Source organism: Dasypus novemcinctus, chromosome 19, assembly GCF_030445035.2.
Source record: "Dasypus novemcinctus isolate mDasNov1 chromosome 19, mDasNov1.1.hap2, whole genome shotgun sequence".
Lineage (NCBI taxonomy): Eukaryota > Metazoa > Chordata > Mammalia > Cingulata > Dasypodidae > Dasypus > Dasypus novemcinctus.
Genome location: NC_080691.1, coordinates 50,312,881 through 50,325,430, shown reverse-complemented (window position 1 = coordinate 50,325,430; position 12,550 = coordinate 50,312,881). Strand labels below are relative to the sequence as shown.

At 39.3% G+C, this 12,550-nt stretch overlaps 1 protein-coding gene across 5 annotated transcripts in view; it reads right to left on the bottom strand.

Moving 5' to 3' along the window:
* The window catches only part of LOC101416250 (cationic amino acid transporter 4-like), a 31,263-nt gene that overhangs the window by 16,735 nt on the left and 1,978 nt on the right, over positions 1 to 12,550 (bottom strand). For 4 of the 5 annotated variants that reach the window (XM_058281778.2, XM_058281781.2, XM_058281780.2 and 1 more), the window contains exon 3: positions 9,289 to 9,361. The exons of the other annotated variant lie outside the window; for it this stretch is intronic. Coding sequence is in view for 1 of the 4 variants with exons in the window: in XM_058281781.2 (XP_058137764.1) it covers positions 9,289 to 9,335 (47 nt within the window). In the remaining 3 variants the exon portion in view is untranslated. The remainder of the gene's footprint in view (positions 1 to 9,288; positions 9,362 to 12,550) is intronic. 5 annotated transcript variants of the gene reach the window in all.

Here is a 12,550-nt window from a genome sequence, read left to right as displayed (position 1 = left end):
GCACTGTGGTGCTCCCAGGCTTCCTGTTAACTGGATTTGAGGTTGCCAGGTCTGTGTCCCCTAAACCCTGGAGGCCCACACCCCAGGGACTCACACCTCTTGAGTCTACAATATCACAGACTTTCCATCCATGAATCCACCACGCCCTGAGGTCCATCTGCGGTCCCTGATTGTCCTAGACCTCAACATTTGCGTTTTGTGTTTTCTTTTATTTTTATTTTTTATTTTTTATTGTCCTGGTTGCTAAAATTGCATTATCTCCTAGTCTTTTCTCCCATTGTATCACCCAAGGTCTTTTTTTTCAATTATTTAGGGTTTTTTTGTTGTTGCTGTTGTTGTTGTTCCATATCTTCTTTTCTTTTCCTTACTTGTTCCCCTGCTTTTCTTTATCCACCCCCCTTTTCTTTCTTTCTTTATTCTCTTTTTTTTTTCTTTTCTCTTGTCCCTCATTTTCTTCTTATTTTATTTTATCTTAATTATACAATAGATGCTGCAGGGAACACCTCACATTTGCTGGGTTTCCTTATCCTCCATTGCCTCACTTCTGTGTGAACTGATTTTGGCTACCTACACTATCCCCTTTCCCCCATATCTTGATATCCTCCATCTTCTACTGTCTGTCCTATATTCCACCTCCCTTTCTTTGGTCCCCAAATTGTCTAACACTTAATTTTTAATACCTTTGTTTTGTTTTCTGCCTTTATCCACTCTTGAAACTATTGCCTTTCTTTTCTCTTTCCCTCTCTCACAAAAACACTAGCTTTTTATTTCATTCCATATTCCTCCCATATTCAGTCGATTACCTCATTATAGGTACTCTACTTACTGCTATAACTCTACACAAATTACATGAATCTAATATCCATCCTCCCAGATCTCATATTGTTGCTCTGTTAACATTTATTACCAATACTACTTTACACATTTTCCTTTCTTACACAATTGCCTTTCCCTGGCCCTAATACTTTAATCCAAAGTGAACTCAGGCAGCAATAAGAAATTAGAATAAGAAGAACAAAGTGACAAAGAGAAGATATAACACTTATGCAAAAACAACAGCTAATTAACCCCCAAGACTAGACAAAGAAGCTAAGAAACTGATTAAACCTGTCAAGATAAAATGATGACCAGACAACAACAAAAATCTACAAACCAAACCAGTAATCGGGAAAACATGGCTGAATCCAATGAACAAACTAAAAACCAGGAAGGGGAGCAGAACATCGCACAAGTAATTAAAGATCTCAGAACATATATCAGAGACAAATTTAATGAAGTAAAGGAACAGGTTAACAATATGAAGACAACAGTTGGAGAGGAAATTGCAGACATACACAAAAAGATAACAGATATGATAGGAATGAATACCACAGTTCAAGAAATCAAAAATACACTCGCAGCAAATAGCAGCAGATTAGAAGAGGCAGAGCAGAGAATGTGTGGAACACAGTACATCAGAAATCAAACAGATAGAAGAATTAATCATTGAAAAGATAGAAAAAAATCCAGCTAGGACTTAGGGACCTGAATGACAAAGCAAAATGCACAAACATATGTATTATAGGCATCCCAGAAGGAGAAGAGAAGGGGAAGGCGTCAGGAGTGTTGCAGGAAATAATGGCTGAAAACTTCCAAAATCTACTGAGAGAGACAGATGTACATATCCAAGAAGCACAATGCACCCCAAACATCATATACCCCAACAGGCCCACCCCAAGACATACACTTGTCAAATTATCCAATGCTCAAGACAAAGAGAAAATTCTAAAAGCAAGAGAAAAGAAAACTATCACATACAAGGGAAGCTCCATAAGATTAAGTGTTGATTTCTCATCTGAAACCATGGAGGCAAGAAGGCAGCAGTATGATATAGTCAAGGTACTAAAAGAAAAAAATTTCCAAACAAGAATACTCTATCCAGCTAAACTAGCATTCAAAAATGATGCAGAGTTCAAAATATTCACAGATAAACAGAAATTGAAAGAGTATGCCAACAAGAAACCTCCCCTTCGAGAAATTCTAAAGGGACTTCTGCAGGAAGAAAGGAAAAAACAGGACAGGCAGAGTTGGAGGAGAGTGTAAGAGCAACAAAAAAGACAAAAAGAGAAGAAAAACAAAAAAACTAAATGTGACAAACACAAGTCCAATCAAAATATGGCTAACATAAATAATTCCTTGAAAGTAATAACACTGAATGTCAATGGATTAAACTCACCTATCAAAAGATTCAAACTGGGACATTGGATAGGGAAATATGACCATCTATATGCTGTCTACAAGAGACATCTTAGACCCAGAGATTCATGGAGGCTGAAAGTGAATGGTTGGAAAACAATCTTACAAGCAAACAATAACCACAAAAAGGCAGGAGTAGCTATATTAATATCAGACAAAATAGACTTTAAATGTGAAACAATTGTGAGAGACAAAGAAGGATGCTACATATTAGTGAAAGGGACATCTCTCAAGAAGAAGGAACAATCATAAATATTTATGGTCCTCACAAGGGCACCTCTAAATACATGAGGCAACCCTGGAAAAACTAAGTGAAAGAATAGATGCATCTACAATTATAGTGGGGGATTTTAATACACCACTATCAACTCTGGACAGAACATCTCAAAAGAGAATCACTAAAGAAACAAAACATTTGAACAGTATATTAGAGGATCTGGATCTAATAGACATATACAGATCAGTACACCCAAACACAGCAGGATACACATTTTTCTCAAGTGCACATGGATCATTCTCCAAGATAGACCATATGCTAGGCCACAAAGAAAGACTTAATGAATTCAGAAAGATCAAAATCATACAAAATAATATCTCTGACCACAGTGGAGTGAAGCTGGAAATCTGCAAGGGACAGAGGTCCAGATTTCACACCAAGATATGGAAATTAAACAGCACACACTTAGAAAAACAGTGGGTCAAAGAGGAAATCTCAAAAGAAATCAATAACTACCTTGAAACTAATGAAAATGATAACACAACATACCAAAACTTATGGGATGCAGCAAAAGCAGTACTGAGAGGGAAATTTACAGCCATAAATTCATACATCAAAAAAGAAGAAAGAGCAAAAATTGAAGAACTAACTGCACATTTGGAGGAATTAGTAAAAAAACAATAAAGTAACCCCACAGGAAGAAGAAAGAAAGAAATAACAAAGATAAAAATGAAATAGAAAATAAGAAAGCACTTGAAAAGATAAACAAGACCAAGAGCTGGTTTTTTGAGAAGATCAATAAAATTGACAAACCCTTAGTGAGATGAACAAAGAAAAAGAGAGAGAAGATGCAAATACACAAAATAAGTAAGGAGAAAGGAGATATCACCACTGACCCCAAAGAAATAAAGATTATCATAAGAGGATACTTTGAAAAACTGTATTCCAACAAAAGCGACAATTCAGAGGAAATGGACAAATTCCTAGAAAGACATAAGCAGCCTATATTGACGAAAGAAGGAACTGATGATCTCAACAAACCAATCACAAGTAAAGACATAGAATCAGTCATTAAAAACCTCCCAACTAAGAAGAGCCCAGGGCCAGATGGCTTCACAGGTGAATTCCACAAAACATTCCGGAAAGAACTAACACCAATCCTGCTGAAACTCTTCCAAAAACTTGAAACAGAAGGAACATTGCCTAACTCATTCTATGATGCCAACATTACCCTAGTACCAAAGCCAAACAAAGACACCACAAGAAAGGAAAACTACAGACCAATTTCTCTAATGAACCTAGAAGCAAAAATACTTAACAAAATACTTGCTAATCGTATTCAACAACACATTAAACAAATTATACACCATGGCCAAGTGGGATTCATTCCAGGTATGCAAGGATGGTTCAACATAAGAAAATTAATCAATGTAAAACACCATATAAACAGATTGAAGGAAAAAAAATCACATGATTATATCTACAGATGCAGAAAAAGTATTTGACAAAATACAGCACCCTTTCTTGATAAAAACACTCCAAAAGATCAGAATACAAGGACATTTTTTGAACATGATAAAGAGTATATATGAAAAACCCACAGCCAACATCGTTTATAATGGAGAAATCCTAAAATCCTTCCCTCTAAAGTCAGGAACAAGACAAGGATGCCCACTGTCTCCCCTTCTATTTAACATTGTCTTAGAAGTGCTTGCTTGAGCACTGAGGCAAGAACCAGATATAAAAGGCATTCAAATTGGAAAGGAAGAAGTCAAAATTTCATTATTTGCAGATGACATGATCCTATACATAGAAAACCCTGAGAGGTCTACAACAAAGCTTCTAGAACTCATAAATGAGTTTAGTAAAGTCGCCGGTTATAAGATCAATGTGCAAAAATGAGTAGCATTTCTGTACACCAATAATGAGCAAGATCAGGAGGAAATCAAGAAACAAATACCATTTACAATAGTCAATTAAAAAATCAAATACCTAGGAATAAATTTAACTAAAAATGTAAAAAACTTATACACCAAGAACTACACAAAACTGTTCAAGGAAATCAAAGAAGACCTAAGTAAATGGAAGAATATTCCCTCTTCATGGATAGGAAGACTAAATATTATTAAGATGTCTATCCTATCAAAACTGATCTACACATTCAATGCAGTCCCAATAAAAATCAACACAGCACTCTTTAAGGAACTAGAAAAACTAACTATGAAATTTATTTGGAATGGAAAGAGGCCCCGAATAGCCAAGGCATATTGAAAAAGAAAAACGAAATTGGAGGAATCACACTACCTGACTTCAAAACATACTACAAAGCTACAGTAGTGAAAACAGCATGGTAGTGGCATAAGGAGTGACACACAGACCAATGGAATCGAATTGAAAGTTCTGATATAGAACCTCATATATATAGCCATAATATTCAATAAAGTCACCAAACCCTCTCAACTGGGAGAGAATAGCCTATTCAACGAATGGTGCCTGGAGAACTGGATATCCATATGTAGAAGAATGAAAGAGGATTACCATCTCACACCTTATACAAAGATCAACTCAAGATGGATCAAAGACATAAATATTAGGGCCAAGACCATAAAGACTTTGGAAAGCAATGTAGGGAAACATCTACAAGACCTTGTAATAGGAAATGGCTTCATGAGCATCACACCAAAAGTACGAGCAGCAAAAGAATAGATAAATGGGACTTCCTCAAACTTAAAGCCTTCTGCACCTCAAAGGATTTTGTCAAGAAAGTAAAAAGGGAGACTTCACAATGGAAGAAAATATTTGACAACCATATATCCGATAAGAGACTTATAACTTGCATATATAAAGAACTCCTATATCTTGAAAATGAAAAGATAAACACCCATTTAAAAAACGGGAAAAAGATTTGAACATTCAAGACACTTCTCCAAAGAAGAAATACAAATGGCTAAATAGCACATAGAAAAATGCTCCAAATCTTTAGCTATCAGGGAAATGCAAATCAAAACTACAATGAGGAAACGGACTTTGGCCCAGTGGTTAGGGCGTCTGTCTACCACATGGGAGGTCCGTGGTTCAAGCCCCGGGCCTCCTTGACCCGTGTGGAGCTGGCCCATGCGCAGTGCTGATGCACGCAAGGAGTGCCCTGCCACACAGGGGTGTCCCCCGCGTAGGGGGGTCCCACGCACAAGGAGTGCACCCATAAGGAGTGCCGTCCAGCGCGAAGGAGGGAGCAGCCTGCTGAGGAATGGTGCCACCCACACTTCCCGTGCCGCTGACCACAACAGAAGCGGACAAATAAACAAGACGCAGCAAAAAGACGCAGAAAACAGACAACTGGGGGAGGGGAGGGGAATTAAATAAATAAAAATAAATCTTTAAAAAAAAAAAAACTACAATGAGATACCATCTTACTCCCATAAGATAGGCGGCTATGAAAAAAGCAGAAGAGTACAAATGCTGGAGAGGATGTGAAGAAATGGGAACACTCATCCACTGCTGGTGGGAATGCAGAAGGATACAACCATTCTGGAGGACAGTTTGGCAGTTTCTCAAAAAACTAACCATAGATTTGCCATATGACCCAGCAATACCGCTGCTGGGTATATACCCAGCAGAACTGAAAACAGGGACACAAACTGATATATGTACACCAATGTTCAGAGCAGCATTGTTCATGATCGCCAAAAGTTGGAATCAACCCAAACGCCCATCAACAGATGAGTGAATCAATAAAATGTGGTATATGCATACAATGGAATACTACTCGGCTGTAAGAACAAATACACTACAAACACACGTGATAACATGGATGAATCTTGAGAACCTTATGTTGAGTGAAGCAACCCAGGCATTGAAAGACAAATACTACGTGACCTCAATGATATGAAATAACCAAGCTGCCTCAGAGAGCTAGAGACTGGAAGATAGGCTTACAGGAAATCAAGGGGTGGAGGAAGGATGTTAGCCAATGTCTGCAGGGGTGGAATCTATGATGAGCTGGCGGTAAGTATGAGCACAAAGAAGAGATAAAATGGGGGCAAGGGATTGCCTTTGGGTGGGGCTTTGCGGGTTTGAGGGGGGCTGGGGATGGGCGGATGGGTAATATTGCCCAAAAAATTGGGGGGAGGGAGAGGCAACATACGAACATAGGAGAGTGTCAGGTGTTGGTTGAGAGTAAAATGCTGAGAAAATCATATCAAAATATAATTAGGAGGGTTACCTGTTTGGGATGGTCTGATGTGGGACGGACTCCTGGGGAATGTCTGAATGCTCATTTTGCCAGGGTGGGTTGTACCATTGGGTAGAGACCCAAGTAGTGAGAGTGGGGGTGGACCCACATCCAGGGGAGGACTAATGCCATCAAATAGAGGGAACTGTATCTCTCGAGAGAAAGGGTGGCTCCCAGGGCATTAGGGCAGTTGAGCAAGTCAGGCCCTCAACACTATTGCAACTATCTCTGGACATGGATCCTCAGGAAATGGAGATTAGCTGTCGCTGTGGGCCCCAAGGGGAGTGGAAAATGGATGTTGAATGGATGGAATCAAGGTAAATGTGGGGGTAAGAGAGGAGTTTCGCGAGAGTACACAAGGATGGATATAAAACATGTAATGTTACACCAAAAATATATAGGGGACGACAGACTAATAATGTAAAACATAATGTAAAACATAGGATAACTAAAAATTTAGAAAACTGTATATCCTAAAGTATGGACCACAATGTAAGCACAGATGTCACCTTCTTTGAAAGCTATTGTCTCGGAGTCTGTACATCAGTTTAAGTAAATATGATATGAATAGTTATAAGATTATCGCTGTGGAAGGGAAAAGGTTTTATGGTGGATGTGTGGGAGTACTGTATATTGTATATATGAATTACTGTGGTCAAAGGCTCTTGTGAAGAGAAGCTCAATAATTAGGAAAAAAGAAAAGAAAAAGATAGGATGTAGAATTTTTCCAAATCAATACGTATTCTAGATCTAACCTTTAAACTCATCGCTATGTTCCATTTCACTAATAAAGGAACCTGACATTATATTGGGCTTCACTTTTCAGGAAGTTTTGGATCACAGAGTGGTTCAACAATGGAGGCGGAGGAATACTGGTATGGGATGTTATGGACAGGCGATATATAGTTGACAGGGAGTTATACAGGGCATATGTCCAGGGTGCATGGTAATGTTTGGATATACTCATAGTGGAAACAATTAAAAACAACAGCTGGGGGGGGTACTGGGTTACTGGCCAGGGGGGCTCTGTCATGGTCCCTAGGGGAGCAGTGGCGGTCCCCAGGGTGCAACGGCAAGGACCAGGAAGGAATGAGGGTCCAACAGTGAGCCCCTGATACTAATACTATGCTTGTGAGCCTATACACCTGAAATAAGAACAAGGCCTAGAGCAGCACTGTGCCTAAGAGATCCCTCCTGACAGCCTCTGTGTTACTCAATTGAGGCCAGTCTCGAAGCCAAACTCAGCATGTAAATGCACTGCCTTCCCCCCAGAGTGGGACATGACACACAGGGATGAGCTTCCCTGGCGCCGAGGGATCACTACCAAGTACCAGCTGATGACATAACTAGAAAATGACCTTGAATAAAATGTTCAATGCAGACCAGCAGAATATCCCTGTCTACATATAATAGGAGTTAAAAATGCTTTTTGACCTAAAGTAAGGGGGAAATGGAAAGGACAAATGAGTTTATATGGCTGAGTCTCTAAAAGAGTCTGGAGGTTGTCAGAAGGATTGCCCTTATGCACACCTGAGAAGAGTCTGAGAGACTGATAAAGTAGATACAACCCCAGGTATTGGTCCTTTTGAGAGCTAAAGAGACCCACGGGTTCTATGGTCATGGCAGATGGGGTTGACTGCCATGTCAGTTGGCCCTTCTTTGGAGCTGGAGTTTCTGCATGATGGAGCTGGACTCAGATGGGATCTCTTCACAAGCCTTTCATACTACTTTACTGGAATTGTAGTTGGTGCTGGGGCTTAAGATTTATCTAGGGGATCTGAATCTCTGGACTGACAATATGACAGCCAGGCCCTGACCTCAACAGACTTCAGCTCCTACACTCTGATTTATTGGACTTACTCCACTCACCTAACATGGAGTTGAAGAATGTCAACCACCACACCATGGAGCCTAGGGTGCCTACAACTGAAAGCAGGAGGATTGCATCCAATATCCATGTGGAATCTAAACCCCCTATTGACATAGATGTGGAATGGACGCAACCAATCCAACGTCCACAGGAAGGAGGAATACAGTAAGGATCAGAGTGGACTTAATGATATTCTATTCATGAACTATTGTGGTTAATAATCGAGAAAATGTGGCATTGATGTGGAAAAAGTGGTCATGGTGGCTACTGGGTGCAGGGAAGGGGAGGAAGAGAAGAGATGTGGAGGCATTCTTGGGACTTGGAGTTGTCCTGGGTAGTGCCCCAGGGACAACTGCCGGATGTTGTATGTCCTCCCATGGCCCACTGGATGGAACGTGGGAAAGTGTGGGCTATGGTGTGGAACACAGGACACAGGGTACAGCGATGCCCAGAGATGTACTCACCAGATGCAATGGATGTGACATGATGATGGGGGACAGTGTTATTGGGGGGGGAGGGGGAGTGGGGGCATGGGGGCAGTGGGGGCGAATGGGGACCTCATATTTTTTTAATGTAATATCTTTTTAAAAAATGAATAAATTGAGTAGAATTTGGAAGAAAAAAAAAAAGAAAATTAGTAAAACATTGCCTGTGCAATGTAGCATATGGTTCAAATGATAAAATACAGGAGGTTTCAATAAATGATAGTTATTATTATTATTGATTTTGTCTTACATTTTCCTCTTTCTTGATTTGTTTTCCATATGATGACTCCTTCTCATATTTCTCGCTGAACTCTCTGGAACCCCTATTGTATTGTCAAGATACAGCATGGTGTTAGTAAATATTTCCTGAAAATTGTTTTCCATTTCAACTTAAATAAAAATGCCCCATGTTCTAATGACCCTAAAAAAAAAAAAAAAAAAAAAAGATAAGAAAATAGTCAATGTAATACACCACATTAACAAATCAAAGGAAAAAAAAAAACACATGTACATATCAACTGATGCAAAAAAGGCATTCAATAAAATCCAGCATCCTCTCTTGATAAAAACACTTAAGATAGGAATAGAAGGAAAGTTCCTCAACATGATAAAGGTCATATATGAAAATCTCACAGCCAACTTCGTACCCAATGGGGGAAAGTTGAAAGCTTTCCCTCCAAGACAAGGTAGTCCACTGTCACCAGTTATTCAACTTTGTGCTAGAAGTTCTAGCTAGAGCAATTAAGCAACAAAAAGAAAGAAAAGGCATACAAATTGGAAAAGAGAAAGTAAAACTCTATTTACAAATGACATGATCCTATATTTAGAAAATTTCAAAATACCTAGGACAAAGCCATTAGAGCTAATAAATGAGTTCATCAAAGTGGCAGGATAAAAGATCAACACAGAAAAATAAGTGCTGTTTATATACTCTACTACTATATGAACAAGCTGAGGAGGAAACCGAGAAAATAAATCCATTTACAACAGCAACAAAAAAATCAAATATCTAGGAATTAATTTAGCCAGAAATGGAAAGGATCTATCCTCTGAATATTACAAAACGCTGCTAAAATAAATCAAAGAAGACCTAAACAAATGGAAGAACATTCTGTATTCACAGACTGGAAGACTAAACATCATGAAGATGTCAATTCTACACAAACTGGTTTATAGATTCAACATAATCTCAATCAACATTCCAACACTCAACTTCACAGAAACAGAAAAGTCAATTACCAAATTTATTTGAAAGGGAAAGGGCACCCGAATACCCAAAAACTTTCTAAAAAGAAGAATGAGGTCAGAGGACTCATGCTTCCTGACCTTGCAATGTATTATAAATTTACAGTGGTCAAAAAGCATGACATTAGCATAAAGATAGAAACATTAATCAATGGAATCAAAGTGAGACCCGCATCTCCATGGCCAACTGATTTTTGATAAGCTACCAAGTCCACTTTTCTGGGACAGTCACTTCAACAAATGGTACTGGGAAAGCTGGACATCTATAACCAAAAGAATGAAAGAGGATCCCTATCTCAATCTCTATATAAGAATCAACGTGAAATGGATCAAAGATGGGTGGACTTGGCCCAGTGATTAGGGCGTCCGTCTACCACATGGGAAGTCCGTGGTTCAAACCCTGGGCTCCCTTGACCCATGTGGAGCTGACCCATGTGCAGTGCTGATGCGCACAAGGAGTGCCATGCCATGCCACACAGGCGTGTCTCCCGCATAGGGGAGCCCCATGTGCAAGGAGTGCACCCCATAAGTAGAGTCAGCCAGTGCAAAAGAAAGTGCATCCTGCCCAAGAATGGTGCCGCACACACGGAGAGCTGCCACACAAGATGATGCAACAAAGATGATGCAAAAAAAAGAAACACAAATTCCCGTGCCGCTGACAACAACAGAAGCAGACAAAGAAGACGCAGCAAATAGACACAGAGAACAGACAACCAGGGTGGGAGGGAGAAGGGGAGAGAAATAAATAAAGAAGGAAGGAAGGAAGGAAGGAAGGAAGGAAGGAAGGAAGGAAGGAAGGAAGGAAGGAAGGAAGGAAGGAAGGAAGGAAGGAAGGAAGGAAGGAAGGAAGAAAGGAAGGAAGGAAGGAAGGAAGGAAGGAAGGAAGGAAGGAAGGAAGGAAGGAAGGAAGGAAGGAAGGAAGGAAGGAAGGAAGGAAGGAATCTAAGACCTAAACTGAAAAACTTTAAAATTCCTAGGAAAGAATATAGGCAAACATCTTCAAGATCTTGTGGTAGGTGACAGTCTCTTAAGTCTTACCTCCAAAGCACGAGCAACAAAAGAAAGGCAAAGGGGACTCTTCAAAATTAAACATGTGTGCACCTCAAAGGGCTTTGTGAAAAGGTAGCCTACTCAATAGGAGAAAATATTTGGAAATCATACATCCGACAAGGGTCTAATATCCATGATATATAAAGAGATCCTACAACTCAACTATAAAAAGACGAGTAACACAATTTAAAAATAGACAAAAGACCTGAATAAGCATTTTCCTAAAGAAGAATTACAAATGGTGAAAAAAACACATGGAAAAACATTCAGCATCACTGGCTATTAGGAAAATGCAAATCAAGGCTATGAGACATCATTTCATACCTACTAGAATGGCCACTATTAGCAAAACAGAAAACAACAAGTATTGGAGAAATTCTCTGTTAATGGTTGAAGTAATGAATGCACAACTCTGTGATTATACCCAATGCCAATGATTGTAAACTTTAGATGGATTTTATGGTTTATAAACATGTATCAATAAAATTGATTTTAAAAAATTACAATGAGGGAAGCAGGTGATGCTCAGTGGTTCAGCACCTGTTTCACATGTACAAGGTCCTCGGTTCAATCTCTGGAACCTCCTTTAAAAAAAAAAAAACTACAATGAAATACAACTTCACACCTGCTATTACGACTATTGATAAAAAACTGAATATAACAAGTGTTGGTGATGATGTGGAGAAAGAGGAACCCTTGTACATACTTGGTGGAGATGTAAAATAGTGCTACTACTGTGGACAACAGTTTGGCAGTTTCTCAGAAAGTTAAACATAGAATCACATGACCTGGCAATCCCACACCTAGGTATATACACAAAAGAATTGAAAGCAGTGACCCAGACAGATATTTGTACACCAATGTTCATTGTAGCATTATTCACAATAGTCAAAAGCTGGAAGCAACCGAAGCATCTATCCACAGATGAATGGATAAACAAAACATAGTAGAGTCAAACAATGGAATATTATTGAGCCATAAAAAGAAGGGAAGTGCTCATTCATAGAAGAATTTTGAAAACATTATGCTAAGTGAATTAAGTGTGTGATACACATAGCTACATGTGTACGTATATATACATACAGCATCTCCTGCCTTACCAAAGATTGACCTTGCCCCTGCCCTCCTCCTCAAACCCCCTTGAAGACATCATGCTGACTGAAATCAGCCAGACACAAACGGATAAAATGCTACATGAGTTCTCCTCTATGAAATAC